Source organism: Lissotriton helveticus, chromosome 8 (assembly GCF_964261635.1).
Source record: "Lissotriton helveticus chromosome 8, aLisHel1.1, whole genome shotgun sequence".
NCBI classification, from domain to species: domain Eukaryota; kingdom Metazoa; phylum Chordata; class Amphibia; order Caudata; family Salamandridae; genus Lissotriton; species Lissotriton helveticus.
This window is the reverse complement of record NC_136069.1, coordinates 1649765224-1649782703: the sequence shown is the minus strand read 5'-3', so window position 1 is coordinate 1649782703 and position 17480 is coordinate 1649765224. Positions and strand designations below refer to the sequence as shown.

General features: G+C 44.3%; 1 protein-coding gene across 1 annotated transcript; it reads left to right on the top strand.

Moving 5' to 3' along the window:
* The first annotated feature begins 16312 nt into the window (after positions 1–16312).
* Positions 16313–17275, top strand: LOC144774063 (olfactory receptor 56A4-like). Its single transcript, XM_078659093.1, has one exon. It carries the CDS (start codon positions 16313–16315, stop codon positions 17273–17275), a length of 963 nt encoding a protein of 320 aa, XP_078515219.1.
* The last annotated feature ends 205 nt before the right edge of the window (positions 17276–17480 follow it).

Genomic DNA, 17480 nt, shown 5'->3' with positions numbered 1-17480 from the left:
AAAGCTGCCCCCAAGGAAATGATGGAGGCAATGAGGTGAGCAATGTCTCCTGTAAGATCCGAGAGGACCCATTCCACTCAACCTCAGATACCAGCACCAGTTCCTGTGAGGCGGCCTGAGCAATCACTGCACATGGAGGGTCCTGGGTAGAACAAGAGAAATGTGGGTTGTCGGGCAGGGGCCTCCTTCAGCATATCTGGGTGGGAACATGGAGCATGAGTAGTATCAGGTGGTAGTATCAGGTGGTACAACTGGAGGCCTCAATGGAATGGGGCCCTTAGGAGATAGAGAGGGGTCACTGGCAGGCTCAGATGGCAATGGTTCCTGCCCCGAGGATACCACATCAACATCCTGGTCTTCTAGGCCAGGGGGAGACCTATATTCTTCCCCACACAGCTTCTGGTGTTCCTCTGAATGCCTTCCCCAAATGTCTGCTGCCTCCACCCAGGCTAATGGTGTTGTATTATCCATCCCGGTGGCTGCACTTACCTTGCTCTGGTCTTCTTCTCCCTCCTCCTCCTTCTTGCTGGTAGTGTCAAGAGGTCACACCCACTTAGGAGCTGAGGTTCAACTCTCCTGCCCCTGGTCCTGGGTAGATGTCACATGGCCAGCCAGGTCCACTGAAATATAAGGCAAACATTTATGTAGTTCATGGACAAATCATGAAGAAACTCACAACAACCTTAAGCAAGTGCTGACTTTGCAATCCCTTGTTCTCACTATGCAATGTAATGTTTTCTTTGTAATGTCCTGATATTAGATATACAAAAACATCTGTCTCAAGCTTGCTCTGTATGCTCTTCAATATTAAAAAAATATTAAGTTTAGCAGCATTGATGTAATGTTAGTTTCAGGATATTGAATCATAGTTATTTTCCAATGTAAAAGTTCACAAGCGGGGATCGGACAAAGCCAGGATGGATTTATCCTCACCTCAAAGGGATTCCAGGATTTTCCTGTAATGTGCAATGTTAGCAGTCATATGCTTACTATCAAAGGTCATCTGTTGTGTAGCATACTGAAGCACAACATACCTGCAAAATAGGATGTCAAGATACAAACAAGAACAAAACCAATACAAGAGGGTCTGAGGGAAAAATGTAAAGTCTAGTGAAGATTCAGGACCCCCTACCTCTAATACTTATAAACAACAATAAGAACCTACTAGACTAGAAAGGACCCCTAGATATTTATCTTAAGGTTACCGCAGATCATGCAGATGCTGTACATGCAACAAGATCTCAGAAAGCAAAGGAAAAACCAAGAGTGCTCAGAATCACTTTCGGATTAATGGTACCCCATCACTACACAATCATGTGCCCAGTGTCATCATCTGGGTTCCATACACAACTCTCTAATGCTTCTCTTAACAATCAGAGACAGCAATAGTCAAGAGTTGCATCCTTCTATATGATTCTTAAAGAAGGAAAGACAATACATGTGATTGAGTAATAGAGAGTTATTTATCAGGGTATCGTTAAAGTGCAGTGCAAAAGAATAGTGATGATAGTGTGTTAAAAAGGATAAACCATAGAGACAGTTTATTATCCTGTAGTTCAATGTCTCTTATGTCTTCCTACTAAAATATGTGAAAGAAGGGTGAAAACAAATACAAAAAACAAAGCAGTTAGAAATGAATCACTGCTTTCCTGGTCGACATGTTTCAGCCACGTGGAGAAAAATTCTCCGTGGCTTTCTTCAGGACCTACAAATATTTGTTGTCACTGTAAAAAACTCTATTTAAATAGGACAATATACATACAATATTGTTGTGTGTACTAGTATTCTTCTCTTTATGTTAGCATGATGGTTGTGCTGCATCTACGGAGAAAATATGTACAGATAATGAAACTTTCAGTAAACCAATGCTTTCTTCAAAACTGATACAATATAAGGCTAGATTCAAAAGATAGCTCTCACAAACAGTAAAATCATGATAATGCAAACAAAGGGGGCTTACCATTGCCATTCAAGAGGTAAACCTCACCTCACTCTGCACCAGCTCGTATGAGTTAGAGGCCCTGCCCTGAAAAAATAATTCAATAACATACATTCATGATGAAACCGAAAACTGATGTCACACAATCACCAGACGTTATGAGTTTAAAACAATGTATTAGCTGAAACAGAGCAGGGCATGCCGCTCTGGAACCTGCCACCATTCCGAGTGAAGGTAGAGCTAGCATCCATATAGATGTGATACAATATATTCTACAAAATAGTAATGTCATTAGATATTTTATAAATATGGAGTGTAGATAACACAGATCTTCTAGTCTTTAGTATTTACATGAATCATCCTGTGTCGTAAACCCCTTTTCTTATTCTTTATTATCAATGCCTGGGCATTTTGGTTAAATCTCAATGGCCTTAATATCATGTTTTCCAAAAGTAAAGAAGTGTGTAGCGAAAAACATTTTGTCGGAAAACTAACGTTACTTTTTGCACGTTAGTTTTCCGATAAAATGTTTTTGCCCACGCTTAATCGGTACCTCCACTCCAGCTTAGTATCCAGCCAGGAGGTACCGACGGTTAGGTGAGTCATCCGTGCTACAAACTTCTTTACTTTTATTGAAGTAACTATTTTCAGAATAAACATGAGTAGCGTAGGCTTAGCGTTATGCGGGGCATGTTTTGAACATGCTACGAATTCGAAGTGCAGCATATCAGCCGCACAGACGACACAAAATACATACCTGTGAGATGTGTTTTTTCTTTTCCTTATTACAGGCCTTAATGCTTATATTTGGAGTATTTTGGACAGCATGATATTAAGGCCATTGAGATTTAACCAAAATGCCCAGACATTGATAATACATTTGTGTGATGTGAGGAGAGTGCATAAGCAGCATTAAAAAGAACAGATTTTGGTGAATGTTCCTATAGCATTTATTAAATTACTAGGATATGAATGTTACATGTGAAACAACAAATATTTACATGGGGACAGATGTGTATAAAAATAATTTACATATATGCAAACTTCACTCTAGATTATGTACTTAGCCACATTTTGCCAAATTCTCCAGCTGCCAGCTGCTGGGCCAAAGGTGACCTTCAGAATATGTAGCCGTCATGTGTACTTCAGGGGAACACTGCATGCACAACCATAAAGCAGTCACTGACATCACACACACCCTGCATATTAACTGAGTGGCAGTGGTGTCGGTTGCAGAAGATGTGGGCATTGCGGCGAGGTGGCTGAAGTGCCACATGAGTGCAATCAATTGTACCAACCACACGTGGAAAGCGGGATGAGATGTAAAAGTCCCTGGCAACCCTTTGCTTTCCTGACAGTGTGTGGGGCATACGTATGTACTGATGGACTTGCCTATGTATGCAGCACAGTACCGACCATAAGCATTGGGACTGGTTTGCCTGTGGTATGGCAACATTGTCACAGGACACCCTCCGGAATGATACAGTGGCAAGAAAAAAGGCTGGTGCTAGTATCTTGACAGGAGAGCTTGGGGACGACAGTTCACAGAATTCAGATACTGCTCCCACTCAGAAACCATCACTAAGAAGACATAAGAGGGAAACCTGAATCTGCCCTAACACCTTGGCTGGACATCCCAAATACTTTTATCCTTTGCCTGAAGACCCTCTCTGCTCCTCCTCCTCCTTCTACTCACATCATTCTGTTGCATGACCAGGAGCAAACCAACACACAGTGGGGTCAATTCACACAACTAATCTGAGACAAAATCCTAAACCTACTACTTTTGGTATTCACAGAAGGCATTTAGTAGTAGTAAAGTTAGTATTGTGTCTTAAGTTTCTATTTTGTCTTAGGTTAGGATTTTCTCTTAAGTTAGGATTTTGTCTTAAGACCAAAACTAAAGACAAAATCCTAAAGACAACAACCTCACTTGAGACAAAATCCTAACTTAAGACAAAATCCTAACTTAAGACAAAATACTAACTTGAGACAAAACACTAACTTTACTACAACTGAATTCCTTCTGTGAATACCAAAAGTAGTAAGTTTAGGATTTTGTCTCAGATTAGTTCTGTGAATCAGCCCCACATTGAGGGACATGTTGAGAAGTCTTACAGTGACCGTCCTGACTTGCTCAGAAGCGGTCGCTCCTCACGCTGCTCCCTTCCCAAAAATTGGTATCATAGCGCTATACTGCCAGACTGCTCATTGCCTATTAATCAATTGCGCATTGCTCGCATTGCTTACTGAAAATATTTGTGCCTGATTATATTGATATCGTAGCGCTATACTGCTAGACTGCTCATTAATTAATATCGTAGCGCTATATTGCTAGACTGCTCATTAATCAATATTCAATTGTGCATTGCTTGCATTGCCTGCTCAAATTATTTGTGCCTGATTGTGCCAGCACCACTGCCCATTTCATAGCGATAATTAAGATTGTGCTCTAATCTCGTCCTGTTTTGCTTTTGGTTCTGTGGCCCATTTTGCTGTTGTGCCTCCCAGCCCGGCTCTCCACCCCGCTCCCGCCTCCCAGCTGCTCCTCCCTCCCACTCAAAGTTAAGGTTCAACCCGTTCGATCAAGCGCTGTGACCGTCCTGACTTGCTCAGAAGCGGTTGCTCCTCACGCTGCTCCCTGCCCAAAAATTGGTATCGTAGCGCTATACTGCCAGACTGCTCATTGCCTATTAATCAATTGCGCATTGCTCGCATTGCTTACTGAAAATATTTGTGCCTGATTATATTGATATCGTAGCGCTATACTGCTAGACTGCTCATTAATTAATATCGTAGCGCAATATTGCTAGACTGCTCATTATCAATATTCAATTGTGCTTTGCTCGCATTGCCTGCTCAAATTATTTGTGCCTGATTGTGCCGGCGCCACTGCCCATTTCATAGCGATAATTAAGATTGTGCCCTAATCTCGTCCTGTTTCGCTTTTGGTTCTGCGGCCATTTTTGTTGTTGTGCTTCCCAGCCCGGCTCTCCACCCCGCTCCCGCCTCCCAGCTGCTCCTCCCTCGCTCCGCCCCCCTCCACTATCCTCTTATGTCGGAGCAACATACGCGCAGCGTTCACGCGCAGCGGACGCGCCCTATGCGTGCCGAAGGTGCGCCAAAGGTAAGCCCGTCTACGCACGTCCGCGCCTGGACCGCGTCCAGCGCCAGACCCCCTGGTCCCCGCAAAATACACTCGACCCGCATTACGTACGACACTGCTACCCTCTCAGCACTCAACTCCGGGCGTCTCCCAAACTGCCACCAAGCCGCCCCAGGACACACCCATGGACCTTTCTCCTGCCAATCCTGCAAGTTCGACTGCATCAAGACCAACACCTACTCAACACCCGCTCGGTACACAAACACACCACTGAACTATGGAACCTTCTAGATACCACAACGCCGGATGTCGCCTTCCTTACAGAAACCTGGATGAACGCCTCATCAGCGCCCGACATCGCCATAGCCATCCCGGACGGCTACAAAATCGTCCGAAAGGACCGCATCAACCAAACAGGAGGAGGCATCGCCATCGTCCATAAGAACACCATCCGCATCACGACCAGTTCCAACCGCCGAACACCTTCACTTCCAGATTCATACCGACAATAAGACCACACTCAGAGGCACACTCATCTACAGACCACCTGGCCCCCGCACACAATTCAGCGAAGACATCACCGACTTCATCAGCCCACACGCCCTCCCCTCCGAGACTACATTCTACTAGGAGACCTCAACTTCCACCTGGAAAAGAACAACGACAGCAACACCACCACCCTTCTGGACAACCTCGCAAATCTAGGACTCAAACAACTGGTAGACACCCCCACCCACCACGCCAGACGCACGCTCGACCCAATCTTCTCCTCCAGCAAGCACATCTCCTTCAATCACGCCATAGAACTCCATTGGACGGACCACAGATGTGTCCATTTCAACTACAGAAAAACCACGACCCACCACCAGCCACAACAAATCCCCCGTAGAAACTGGAACAAAATTACCTCCGACCAGCTCGCAACATCGCTATACCAAAACCCTCCCACCAAATCATTGGACCCAAATCAAGCAGCCATCAACCTCACACAATGGATCACCCACAGCGCTGACAAATTAGCTCCCCTGAAAAACCATCAAAACAAGCCAGGTAGCAAAAAAGCCCCCTGGTTCAATGACGACCTTAAAAAATCCAAAAAGACCTGCCGCACCCTCGAGAAAGCCTGGTGAAAAAACCCAACCTCAGACAACATGACCGCCCTCAAGAACGCCACCCGCAAACACCACCAGCTGATCCGATCCACCAAGAAATCAGCATTTAAAGATCGACTCGACAACAACGCCCACAACAGCAAGGAACTCTTCAACATCGTCAAAGAATTTACCAACCCCACAGCCGGCACCAACGACATCACCCCCTCTCAAGACCTCTGCGACTCTTTAGCCTAGTTCTTCCATAGCAAAATCACGGACATACATAACAGCTTCAGCAACCAGTCCACCCCCCCACCACCAACCTTTACGCCTGGAACCCAATCAGCACTGATGACACCATCCGCTTAATGAACTCCATCCACTCTGGATCGCCAACTGACCCATGCCTCCACTACATCTTCAACAAAGCCGACTCCATCATCGCACCCTATCTCTGAGATGCCATCAACTGCTCCCTCAACACCGCCACCTTCCCAGAAAGTTGGAAACATGCAGAACTCAGCGCCCTCCTGAAGAAACCCACAGCAGACCCCACCGAACTTAAGAAATACCGCCCCATTTCGCTCCTCCCATTCCCTGCCAAAGTCATTGAGAAAACTGTCAACAGTCAGCTCGCCACCTTCCTCGAATCAAACGGCTCCCTCGACCCATCACAGTCCGGCTTCCGAGCCAAACACAGCACCGAGACTGCCCTCATCGCAGCCACAGACGACATTCGAACACTACTTGACAACGGAGAAACAGCTGCCCTCATCCTACTGGACCTCTCCGCAGCCTTCGACACGGTCTGTCATAGCACCCTCATCCAACGCCTCAGCAACGTCGGGATACAAGGAAAAGCATTGGATTGTATCATCTCGTTCCTCTCCGGAAGAACTCAGAGAGTCCGTCTCCCCCCGTTCAGATCAGAGGCCACTGAAGTCATCTGCGGCGTACCACAAGGATCTTCACTCAGCACCACCCTCTTCAACGTCTACATGAGCCCCCTCGCAACCATCGCGCGCCAACACAACCTCAACATCATCTCCTACGCCGACAACACCCAGCTGATCCTCTCCCTCACCAAAGACCCAAACACCGCCAAAACCAACCTAAACGAAGGAATGAAAGACGTAGCCGAGTGGATGAAGAACAGCCGCTTAAAACTGAATTCAGACAAGACAGAAGTCCTCATCCTAGGATCATCCCCCTCTGCGTGGGACGACTCATGGTGGCCACCAGCCCTGGGCAGCGCACCCAAACCTACTGACCACGCACGTAACCTGGGCTTCATCCTAGACTCCTCCCTCTCGATGACCAGACAAGTCAACGCCATCTCATCTTCATGTTTTAACATCTTACGTGTGCTCAAAAAGATCTTCCGCTGGATCCCCACCGAAACAAGAAAGACGGTCACCCAAGCACTTGTCACAAGCCGACTAGACTACGGTAACACCCTCTACGCCGGAACCACAGCCAAACTACAGAAAAAACTCCAACGCATTCAGAACGCCTCCGCCAGACTCATCCTAGACATCCCCCGCCACAATCACATATCCGGTCACCTGAGAGACCTCCACTGTCTCCCCGTCAACAAGAGAATAACGTTCCGTCTCCTCACCCACGCACACAAAGCTCTCTACGACCTAGGACCCAAATACCTCAACACGCGCCTGACCTTCTACACCCCCACCCGCCAACTACGATCGTCCAACCAAGCCCTGGCCGCGATTCCTCGCATCCAAAGATCCACCATGGGAGGAAGATCTTTCTCTTACTTAGCGGCCAAAACCTGGAATTCTCTCCCCACCCACCTCCGCCTCACACAGAACCACCTCTCCTTCAGAAAACAACTCAAGACCTGGATATTCGACAAATAGCGTACTCCCCCTCCCTCAAGCGCCTTGTGACCCTCTGGATGAGTAGTGCTCTATACAAATTTTAACTTGACTTGACTTGACTTGACAGTGTTTGTGTGTGGCAGCCAGGCTGTGATTGCCTAACGACTTCCATCCTGAGCTGGGTGGGGCGATGGTAAGCACCTACGTAGATCGGTGTGTGATGTGTTTGGGAAAAATGTTGGGGCATTTTTCCACGCCCCTATTGCCACAACAATGTCACTTTTCAGGATGTTGTGGTGGTGATAGGGGCTTTGCCCTATTTACAAGGCAGCGTTAAGTCATTTAACTTGGCTTTACGCTGCCTTGTAAATAAGGCACCATTTTGCCTTACCTTAGTGTGAAAGGGGAGGACAATGGATGTTGCTATGGGCATTCCACTGCAACACCCATTGATTTTGAGACTGTCCAATATTTACAAGGGTGGTGAAATATGGGGCAGCACCAAAATTGATACGAGGGAAAACGTGGTCCTACCCTGGCAAAATGAGGAGACATGTTTAATTTCTCCTTGGCTTTGCTGTTTCCATGTGTGCTGCGTTTTGCAGGACACATGAAAACAGCAAAACACGAATGATTGTTTATGTGCAGAAAGGTGTCCCTTCCTGCACATAAACTATTATTTTTTAAAAAATGTTTTGCAACTTCTATGTGTGCTTCTTTGAGTAGCACACATAGAAGTTAGAAAACACCTTTCAAAGATTGTTTATGTGCAGGAAGGGACACCTTCCTGCACATAAACAATCTTACCCTGCAATGCAGACACCCTTACACTATGTTGCAAGGATGCCTGAGTTGGAACTAGGCAGCTAATTTTAGCACCAGCACAGAAACGCAGGGCTGCACCACATTCTTATAATGTATGGTGCAGCCCTGCATTTCCAAATTAATGGAGCATGTTGTTAGCCTTCTTGGCTTAAAGACACGCTTTGTGACTTTACTAGTTAATATGTCCCTTAGGATTCTAATTTTTGTTTATGGATTAGGAGTGGCATATTACCTTCACAATTTGACTGTTTGTGGAAGACTTTACATGACCCATGATTATGGGTTACATGTGATATTGTAGGGAATATGTCTAAGTGTAATTGTCTGTTAATATGTTCTGTTGTGTTAGTACAACGATCTTGTAGCGTTGTGCATTTGTGATAGAAAATTTACCACTTCAATATGCACCCTACACATCCACATATGTAACTGCCCAGTTACTACATGTATTCAATTCTTATTGTCAGTGATTTATGATATGCTACTTTGGTTGTACATATTGAGATTTGTGTTTTCCGGCCCGAGTAGATTCTCTGCCCTAAGAGAGGAGATTCCACCCCAAGTGCAGTTTCTCTGCCTCAAGTGCAGATTCTCCACCCCAAGTGCAGGCTTAAAGATACTATTTGTAAATGCACTTTGTGAATTCCCAAAGTCGCAAATGTAGACTTTTGGTCTAAGTTTAGACCAAAGAGTCTAGGTTTACTTTTGTGAATTGGGCCCATTGTGTATTGTTCACATGACTTGAACAAGGATCTGAATGCAGTCATTCGGTAAAATCAAGGTGGAAACATCATTGCACCATTTAAGGTTCACCATGGATTCAGACACGACTGTGTACTGACCTCACTTTTATTTACACTTTACATAAATTACCTGGGGAAATTCTCTGTGCAGTGTGAAGAGACATGCCATGACCTGCTTCATACTGCATCCCCACACTTTTGTACACCGATTATGCGGTTTTGATATCTGGAACTGCTGCAGGCCTCAATCACATGCTTAATTCATTTGTTAGTTTAATGAACAAACAGGACATATGTACAAATGTTACCAAATCTCATTTTATGGCAGTGGGGAGAGGTAGTAATGGGCGAATTAATTTTAACCTGGTGGGGGGTGAGATTTTCTAGGATAAAAGTTTTCTCCTACCTTGGGGTTCTTTTTAATTAGAAATGTTCATGGACCCCTCTCTTAAAAGCACATAGGACTGTGGCTTCCGTTTCTGATTTTGCTAGATGGCTGGGGGTCAAGCCCATTAGGGCATTGATTGAAATGCATAAGTCAAAAGGCAAAGCCCTAGTCTCATATGGCTATGATATATGGGGCTACAAAGAGGCCCCTGATATTCAGAAAATTGACAATGCACTCTTGTGTCTCATAGATTTATATCTCCTGAATGATAGTTGCTGACGTCTGGACAACTCATCTCCTAGTATAGGTTCACTCGTAAGGAGATGCCATTGTATGCTGGGAGCAGTTTTAACTTTTTGGTGTGCAGTATGGTAAGTTGATATGAATCTTTGTTTGTCTTCACAGTATTGCCCTTTCTTGTTTCTTGAAAAGGATATCCTTCATCAGTATTAAGTGTGGTATTTTTGTAACCCCTATACCTCAGTCTCATAAGCATGTCCTTCATTACTCTGTTAAGTCTTCTGTGGTGCTACATATTCACCTAGTTCTAAGGAACTCACCAAAGGGGATGCTCTCCTTCAAAGGTGTAGGAAGAAACCTGCTATAGCGTAGAATGTTATTGCCTACACTGGGATTCCTGTATAATGTGGTCTCCAATCTCTTTTTCTTAACCCTTATCATCACTTCAAGGAATTCGGCTTGATTTTCAATTATACTACTAGTATATCTGAGATTTAAGTCATTTTTGTTAATGTAATTTAGAAACTGGAGGGCATTATCGTTATCACATCTCCAGATGACAAAAGCATAACCTGTGCACATCAACCACAGGATTATGTGGCTATTTTCTATTTTCAAAGGTGGTTGGTTGAGCACCTGCTCCTCCCACCTCCCCATATGAAGGTTTGCATAACTGGGAGTGAAGCAGGTGCCCATCGCTGCACCTCGCTGTTGTTCATATATTTTGTTGTTGAACAAAAATATATTGTGCTTTAAGCACCACTAGCTCTCAAAAAATATTCAGAGGCTCTCAGTCCATCTTTGTGATAAATGTTTGCGTAAGGAAATGCCACATTCAGTGTCATCAGTAGCATTCCCTCTTTCCAACTGATGTCAATGATTCTTTGAAAAAATATGTAGTTTCTTTTATATTGCAGGGGAAGTTCTGAATATGGGGCCTCAAAAAGAAGTCTATATAGTGCAAGATCTTTTCAAAATTCACCTCTTGGGCTGCTATGATGGTCTGCCTGGGATCATAGTGACATCTTTGCTTAACTTGGAATTTAAATTAAAGAACAACAATTTAGGTCAAACTGCTTTTAAGTAAAAAAGTAACTAAATTATTCACTGTTTAATAAACCCCTGTGTGTGCCACTCAATTAAATCTTGTTTCAGTTGTGTCTCTATTGACTTGAAGTAATCCACATTTTTGTAGCAAGATGTACCCCTCAACTGTTTGGAAGCCTCTGTCCTGTGTTTTTTCTTTGACCAAATAATCACATAACATCTGTTGCCCAAACATCTCACTATTACATCTGTATTGGTATCTAATTTATTATTGGTGTTCATAAAATGTCTACCCCACTCTGCATGTTTTTTAACTTCCTGAATTCTTTGATCACCACATCAACAAATAGATCCATGGTATCATTCAAATATGCAGGTATATATATATATTCACTGAAAAACAGTCAGTCACGCACCTACTAAATACTCCATCCAGACACTTATAAATCCCACTCACTCTTCAATACACCTTAGCATATATATAAAACATATCTAAACTTTGGAAAAACACACAGTCACTGGATTTTGTCATTAGTGATGTCATTTGAGATGTCATCGGTGATGTCATCAGTGATGTCACTGACCATGTAATATGTGAAGTCATCAGCAGTGCATTGCAGGGGTGTGAGTTATAGTTAGCTGAACTAACTATAACGGGGTAATTTCTATGGTTTTGTACGAGTGAAATGTCCAACTAACTATAACGTCCCTGAAACCTATGGTTTTTTCAATGAATTTCTAAGGTTTTTTAATTCCTAACTTCTACTTATAACGTGCCTGAAACCTATTATTTTTCAGTGAATTTCAATAGTTTTTTAAATGCTAATTTCTAACTATGCCTACAAAGTTAGACATGTGAAGAAAGAGGAAGAAAAGTGCAGCAAAAAGCAAGACAAATGCAGAAAGAGGCAACAGAATTCCAGAAAGACGAAGAAAAGTGCAGGAAGAAGCAAGAGATGTGCAAAAATAACCAACAGAGGAGCAGAAATTCCTCCTGTGCCCCCAATTATTTTGTGACGGGTACTGGAGGTAACTGACTGATTAACCAGTGCTATGCTAAAAGACACTTAGAATACAGTGAAAACACCTACATACAATAGGGAACACTATGCAATGGGGTACCCCTGTAATTAACATGACCTCCTCTGTATTTGCCATTAGTTCGTGCCTGGGTCATTCATGAGTACATGGGTAGTGACTGGATGATTAGAGTGCTGCAAGGATAGTGCATGGTGATTTTATAACTGCTTGGGTTTTAGCGGAGTGATTGGATAAGTACATGATGCTGGATGGGTGATTGGAGGAGTGCATGGGTAGTGACAGAGAGATTTCTGGAGTGCATGGGTACAACCTGGGTAATTAGAGGAGTGAATCAGTACTGTGTAGGTGGTTAGAGATCTGCATGGGTAGTGCACAGGGGATTGTAGTAGTGCTTGTGTTAGTGCCTGGGTCACTCCATGTGTAGTGACTGGATGATTAGAGTGCTGCAAGGAAAGTGCATGGTGAATTTATAAGTGCTTTGGTTTTGGTAGAGTGATTGCATAAGTACACACATATCACATCAGGCCTGTGCCCTGCCTTCACCACTGTGCAAACGCGCTCCTTGGAGGGTTTTAATTTGGGTGATTAATTCCCCTTGAATACTGAGGGTCCCTGGGGGCCAACTAGCCCACCATGTATCTCCATTAAGTGCCACAGAGCTGACACGTCTATGCAGCACAACTCCGTGGCACTTTCTAGATGTACTTGGTGGGCTAATTGCTCCCCAGGGACCCTCAGAATTCAAGGGGACTTAGTTCCCCAATTTAAAACAAGCCACAGGGTGCATTTGCACACTTGTCACATCAGGACACGCCCCCTTCCTGCATCACTTTGCAAACGCACCCCCGGTGCATTGTACATTGGGGGATTAAGTCCCCTTGAGTCCTGAGGGTCCCTGGGAGCCAACTAGCCCACCAGCTACCTCCAGTAAGCGCCACAGTGCTGCATTGCAGAGTGGTGTAAAAAGGGGGCGTGGCATTGGACCACCTCCCTGCAAGGCAGCTTCCTGGATGTCCTAAGGGGCTAACTACCCCTCCTATTACCTCCAGTAAGTCCCATACAGTAGGATTACTGAGATATGATAGCAGGCATCCACCACTCTGCAAACGCACCACCTGACGCACTACTAGTAAGGGTATGAAATCCCCTTCGGTATTGAGGGTCTTTGAGGGCACAAGGAGGGCCTTCAGTGGCCACACCCTGTTTTTCCTCCATTCTACTATCGCTCCTCCTGGTGCACTACTATTTGGAGGATGAAATCCCCTTGGCTCCTGAGGGTCGTTGGGGCCCAACTAGCTCTCCTGTTATCTCCAGTAAGTCCCACACAGCTGGATTGCTGAGAGGTGGTCAGAGGGAATGGCTGCATGCCTCCTTTCTGTGCAGCGATGTATCAAAAGAAAAAGGGAGGAATGCACATATCTATTAAATAGGGTGCATTCCTGTCCTTTTCACCTATGCAAGAGCACAATGGTCTGCCATGTGTCAACTGAGGCACCCTTGCTCCATGTGTCTGCATTGCAGAAATGATTGTTTATGTGGTAGAGTGGGCACCTTCCTGCACAAAATTAGTCACACAGGGCATTTTCCTCTTTCTATGTGTGCTGCAGAATGCAGCACAAATAAAAAAAGGAAAAATGAGTAGAACTACAGTTATTTCTCCTGGATGTATGACGGTAGGACGCGGGCTATTACCACGTGTACCGTTAGAACGCGTGTTTTACAACGCAAGTCGTTACCACGACTTGCGCTGTAGGGTGCGGACTTAGGAATAGTTTTATTTACTATTACAACACCAGTCCCCGTGGATAGTAGGGAAGGTGTTGGAATAGTAAATTAACTATTCCTTGTCCTTGAGCGCCCTGCAGGGCAAGTTGTGGTTACTACTTGCGTTGTAACAGACGCGTCGTAATGGTAGCGCGGGGTAACATCCGCGTCGTAAAGGATGTTCCCCATGTCTCCTCATTGCACCTCCTTTATGCCTCACTACTTGAATCATTCCCAGGTTTACAAACTCTTTTAAATCTGTATGTGACAAATGCCATGGGTTTTATATGGGAACACTCACCGTAACTCCTGTTGCATGCCTCTCTATCTCAGTGTGAAGCAACGCTGTAACTTGCACTGTGTTGTCTCACTCCATATCTAGTAGGATATGTAAAGCCAGGTAGGATGGACTTGTAGATATGGATTGGCAGTGTGCGCTGTCAGGCTGTCATAAAAGTGGCACTCTGGCAGCACAGTGGGGTTTGGAAATGAGCCCCTTAGACTTAAAATGCAAAAAAAGGAAAAACACACACAAAATACTCAAAGGCACTCTATTTTCAATATTCAATAAAGGAAAATGAGTTCCAAGGGTCTCAGGCATAGCGTCTATGATGCAAACACAACGAGATGATTGATGGACCACTGAAACTTTTCAGACTCTCACCCCCAGTCAAAGATCTGGGTTAAATACCTTATCGTTCTTTAGCTCACTTCGCTACCTCAGTTCAGACCCAGCTATATGCAAGTCAGTCTTGACCCTGTGACTCATGGGAACAGTGCCGCCTGAACTACTAAGTCAGGTCTCCCTGTACTGGAAACAAGCATCCTGAGACCGGTTTCGGGGTAACACCCCTCATCAGCCAGGCTAGCTTGAATCCAGTGGCAAAGTGAGCAATGGACCCACGGCTGGGCATAACTTGCCAACTTAGGGCGAACAAAGCAAACACAAGGACATGATGGACGGAGCAAGATCACACGCATTTCAGCACTGGTTAGCAGTAATAAAGCACACAGAGTCAGAAGAGACAACAAAAATGGGTTCTGAAAACAGAAGTGGTGAAGGCAAATAATTTGTGAGGATGACCCTGCAGAGAGAGCCAAGACTAACATTCCCTAACTAGTAAAATGTATGCAAAGGCTTTGTGCCGAAAAATATACTTCCTGAAAGCAAGCAGAAAGTAGGTGAAAAGTTTTTTTTTTCTCCAGATGTGTCAGCCTTTACATGTGGTCTATAATTCAAAGCACTCATAAAAACTGGGCAACGTTTTAAAGTACATCTGAGCATTTTATTTTGGACTGAAAGGGCAGCCTTCCAGTGCAATGTCGTTGCTTGACAGTGCACACACATCTTTGCACTATTGCAAAAATGTGATTGCATGGTGTAAGGCAGTGCCTGGTCAGATAAAGAGAGAGCCATGTTGTTGTATCTTATATCTTCCTGCTGCTCAGCTACAAGAATCCATCTTCTTATTGATTACATCACATGTCTAACTAGCTATGGCAGTATCCTGCTCTCTCTCTCTCTCTCATGAAGTGCTTCAGTTATGGCTGCTGCTTTGCTTTTCGTAAAATTATATTAATTCTGCCTGTAAACGTTTTCCCTCGGGACCACATTGGTGGAACGTTAACTCAAAAATTCTATCTGCCTTTCACCAGGAGTCAAAAGGTATCCTTAGAGTGGCAGATCTGAATATTGTGGCTCTATTTTTTTTACAACAATCATAGGAATAATACACCCTTATGGAAATCTGTATCATTTTCATCAAACATCATACATTGATTTCACAAAGTAATGCCTGTGGAATCATTCTTTTCTAGAACAGAATATGCTAAATAAACGTTGGGCCATATTCACAAGTCCCTATCACCAGAGGAACATCACTTGTAGTGATGTTCCTCTGGCACTACAGACGTTTCTGTGGCACTATGGTGCAAGGGTACCTGCGTTGGCGCTAGGCTACTAAATTTAACACCAGCGCAGGGAGAGACACAGGATTGCACTTTATTCTGTTAAAACAGTGCAGCCCTTCTTTTCAGAAGTGACAGAGCGTGGCTTTAATCCAAGATACCTAACACCATGCTCCGTAACTTCTTTTTGTACATATGGCCCTTGGTGTGCTGGTATCCCCATATGTATTGAGAAGAAAGATAAGGAATCTACATTAACGTAGGCATATGCTGCAATACATAGATGTACTAAGAGTGTAAAGATTTTAATGTAAACTTACAAAAGCCCTCTTTCCTTCTTTGACCCTTCCTGCAGATGCTGACGTTTTTCATAGTTATGCCTGCTGTCAACACTACCACAACCCTTGGAGTTCCATACTTTGTGCTGGTCTGCTTTACAGACATACATAGTTGGCAGCATTGGTTGTCCATTCCTTTGGCTCTTCTCTTCCTTGCAGCCATTGTTTCCAATCTCACAATAATGTCAGTCATACAAAGAGAGCATACCCTCCATGAACCCATGTACTATTTCCTCAGCTTGCTTGCAGTCTTTGATCTGGGACTGTGCACGACCACCACACCCAAAATCTTGGGTATAATGTGGTTTGATATGAAGGTCATCGACTTGCCTTCCTGCTTCCTTCAGATGTACCTGATGAACCTTTTACTGGCAATGGAATCTGCTACATTTCTCTTCATGGCTTATGACCGCTACATTGCCATCTGCAACCCCTTGAGATACCATTCTGTCATCACTGCCAGGTTTGTTGCAAAAGCCATTGTGTTTATACTGCTGAGAAGTACCTTGCTGACATTGCCTGCACTGGTGTTTGCTGCTAGACTTCAGTACTGCTCCAAAAATGTTGTTGAAAATTGCTTCTGCACCAGTGCTGCAGTGACATCACTTGCCTGCAATGATAGGACCTTTAACACACTTTACCAGTTGATTGTTGCTTATGGCCTCTTAGGAAGTGACCTCATCTTGATTGTTATGTCCTATTGCTTGATTCTACGGGTGTTAAGGATGTTTCAGGGAAAAGGGGCTGCAGCTAAAGCCTTTAGCACATGCACTGCCCACCTTATTTTGATTTCATTCTTTTACTCTGTGCTGCTAGTTTTAATTTTCACTGCTAAGTTTGCGAAAGTAATTCCACATGATGTCCCAGTCTTACTGAACGTTCTTCACTTCCTGGTTCCACCAGTCCTCAATCCAATTGTTTATGGGGTGAGGACCACAGAGATCAAACAGGGTATCATAAACATGATGAGGAACGGAATTACAGCCCCCAAGGTTCAATAACTCAACAGAGAGATGTACAATATCAACATCAATAGTTTTAAAGGCACATCTACAGTGCTTCTTAAACCAAGACCTGCGGCCTAAAAGAAAAGGAAAGTGGGTACTCACATTAAACATGAGGGGGAACTCCCTGCAAGGTATGTTGAATGGGCCCTCCACACTCACAGCATTAGGGGGTGATGGGGAGCGCTCCAATATGGAATAA

Bases quoted from the DNA above. Each gene is read 5' to 3' on its own strand.
- LOC144774063 (XM_078659093.1), top strand. From the start codon at position 16,313: ATGCCTGCTGTCAACACTACCACAACCCTTGGAGTTCCATACTTTGTG.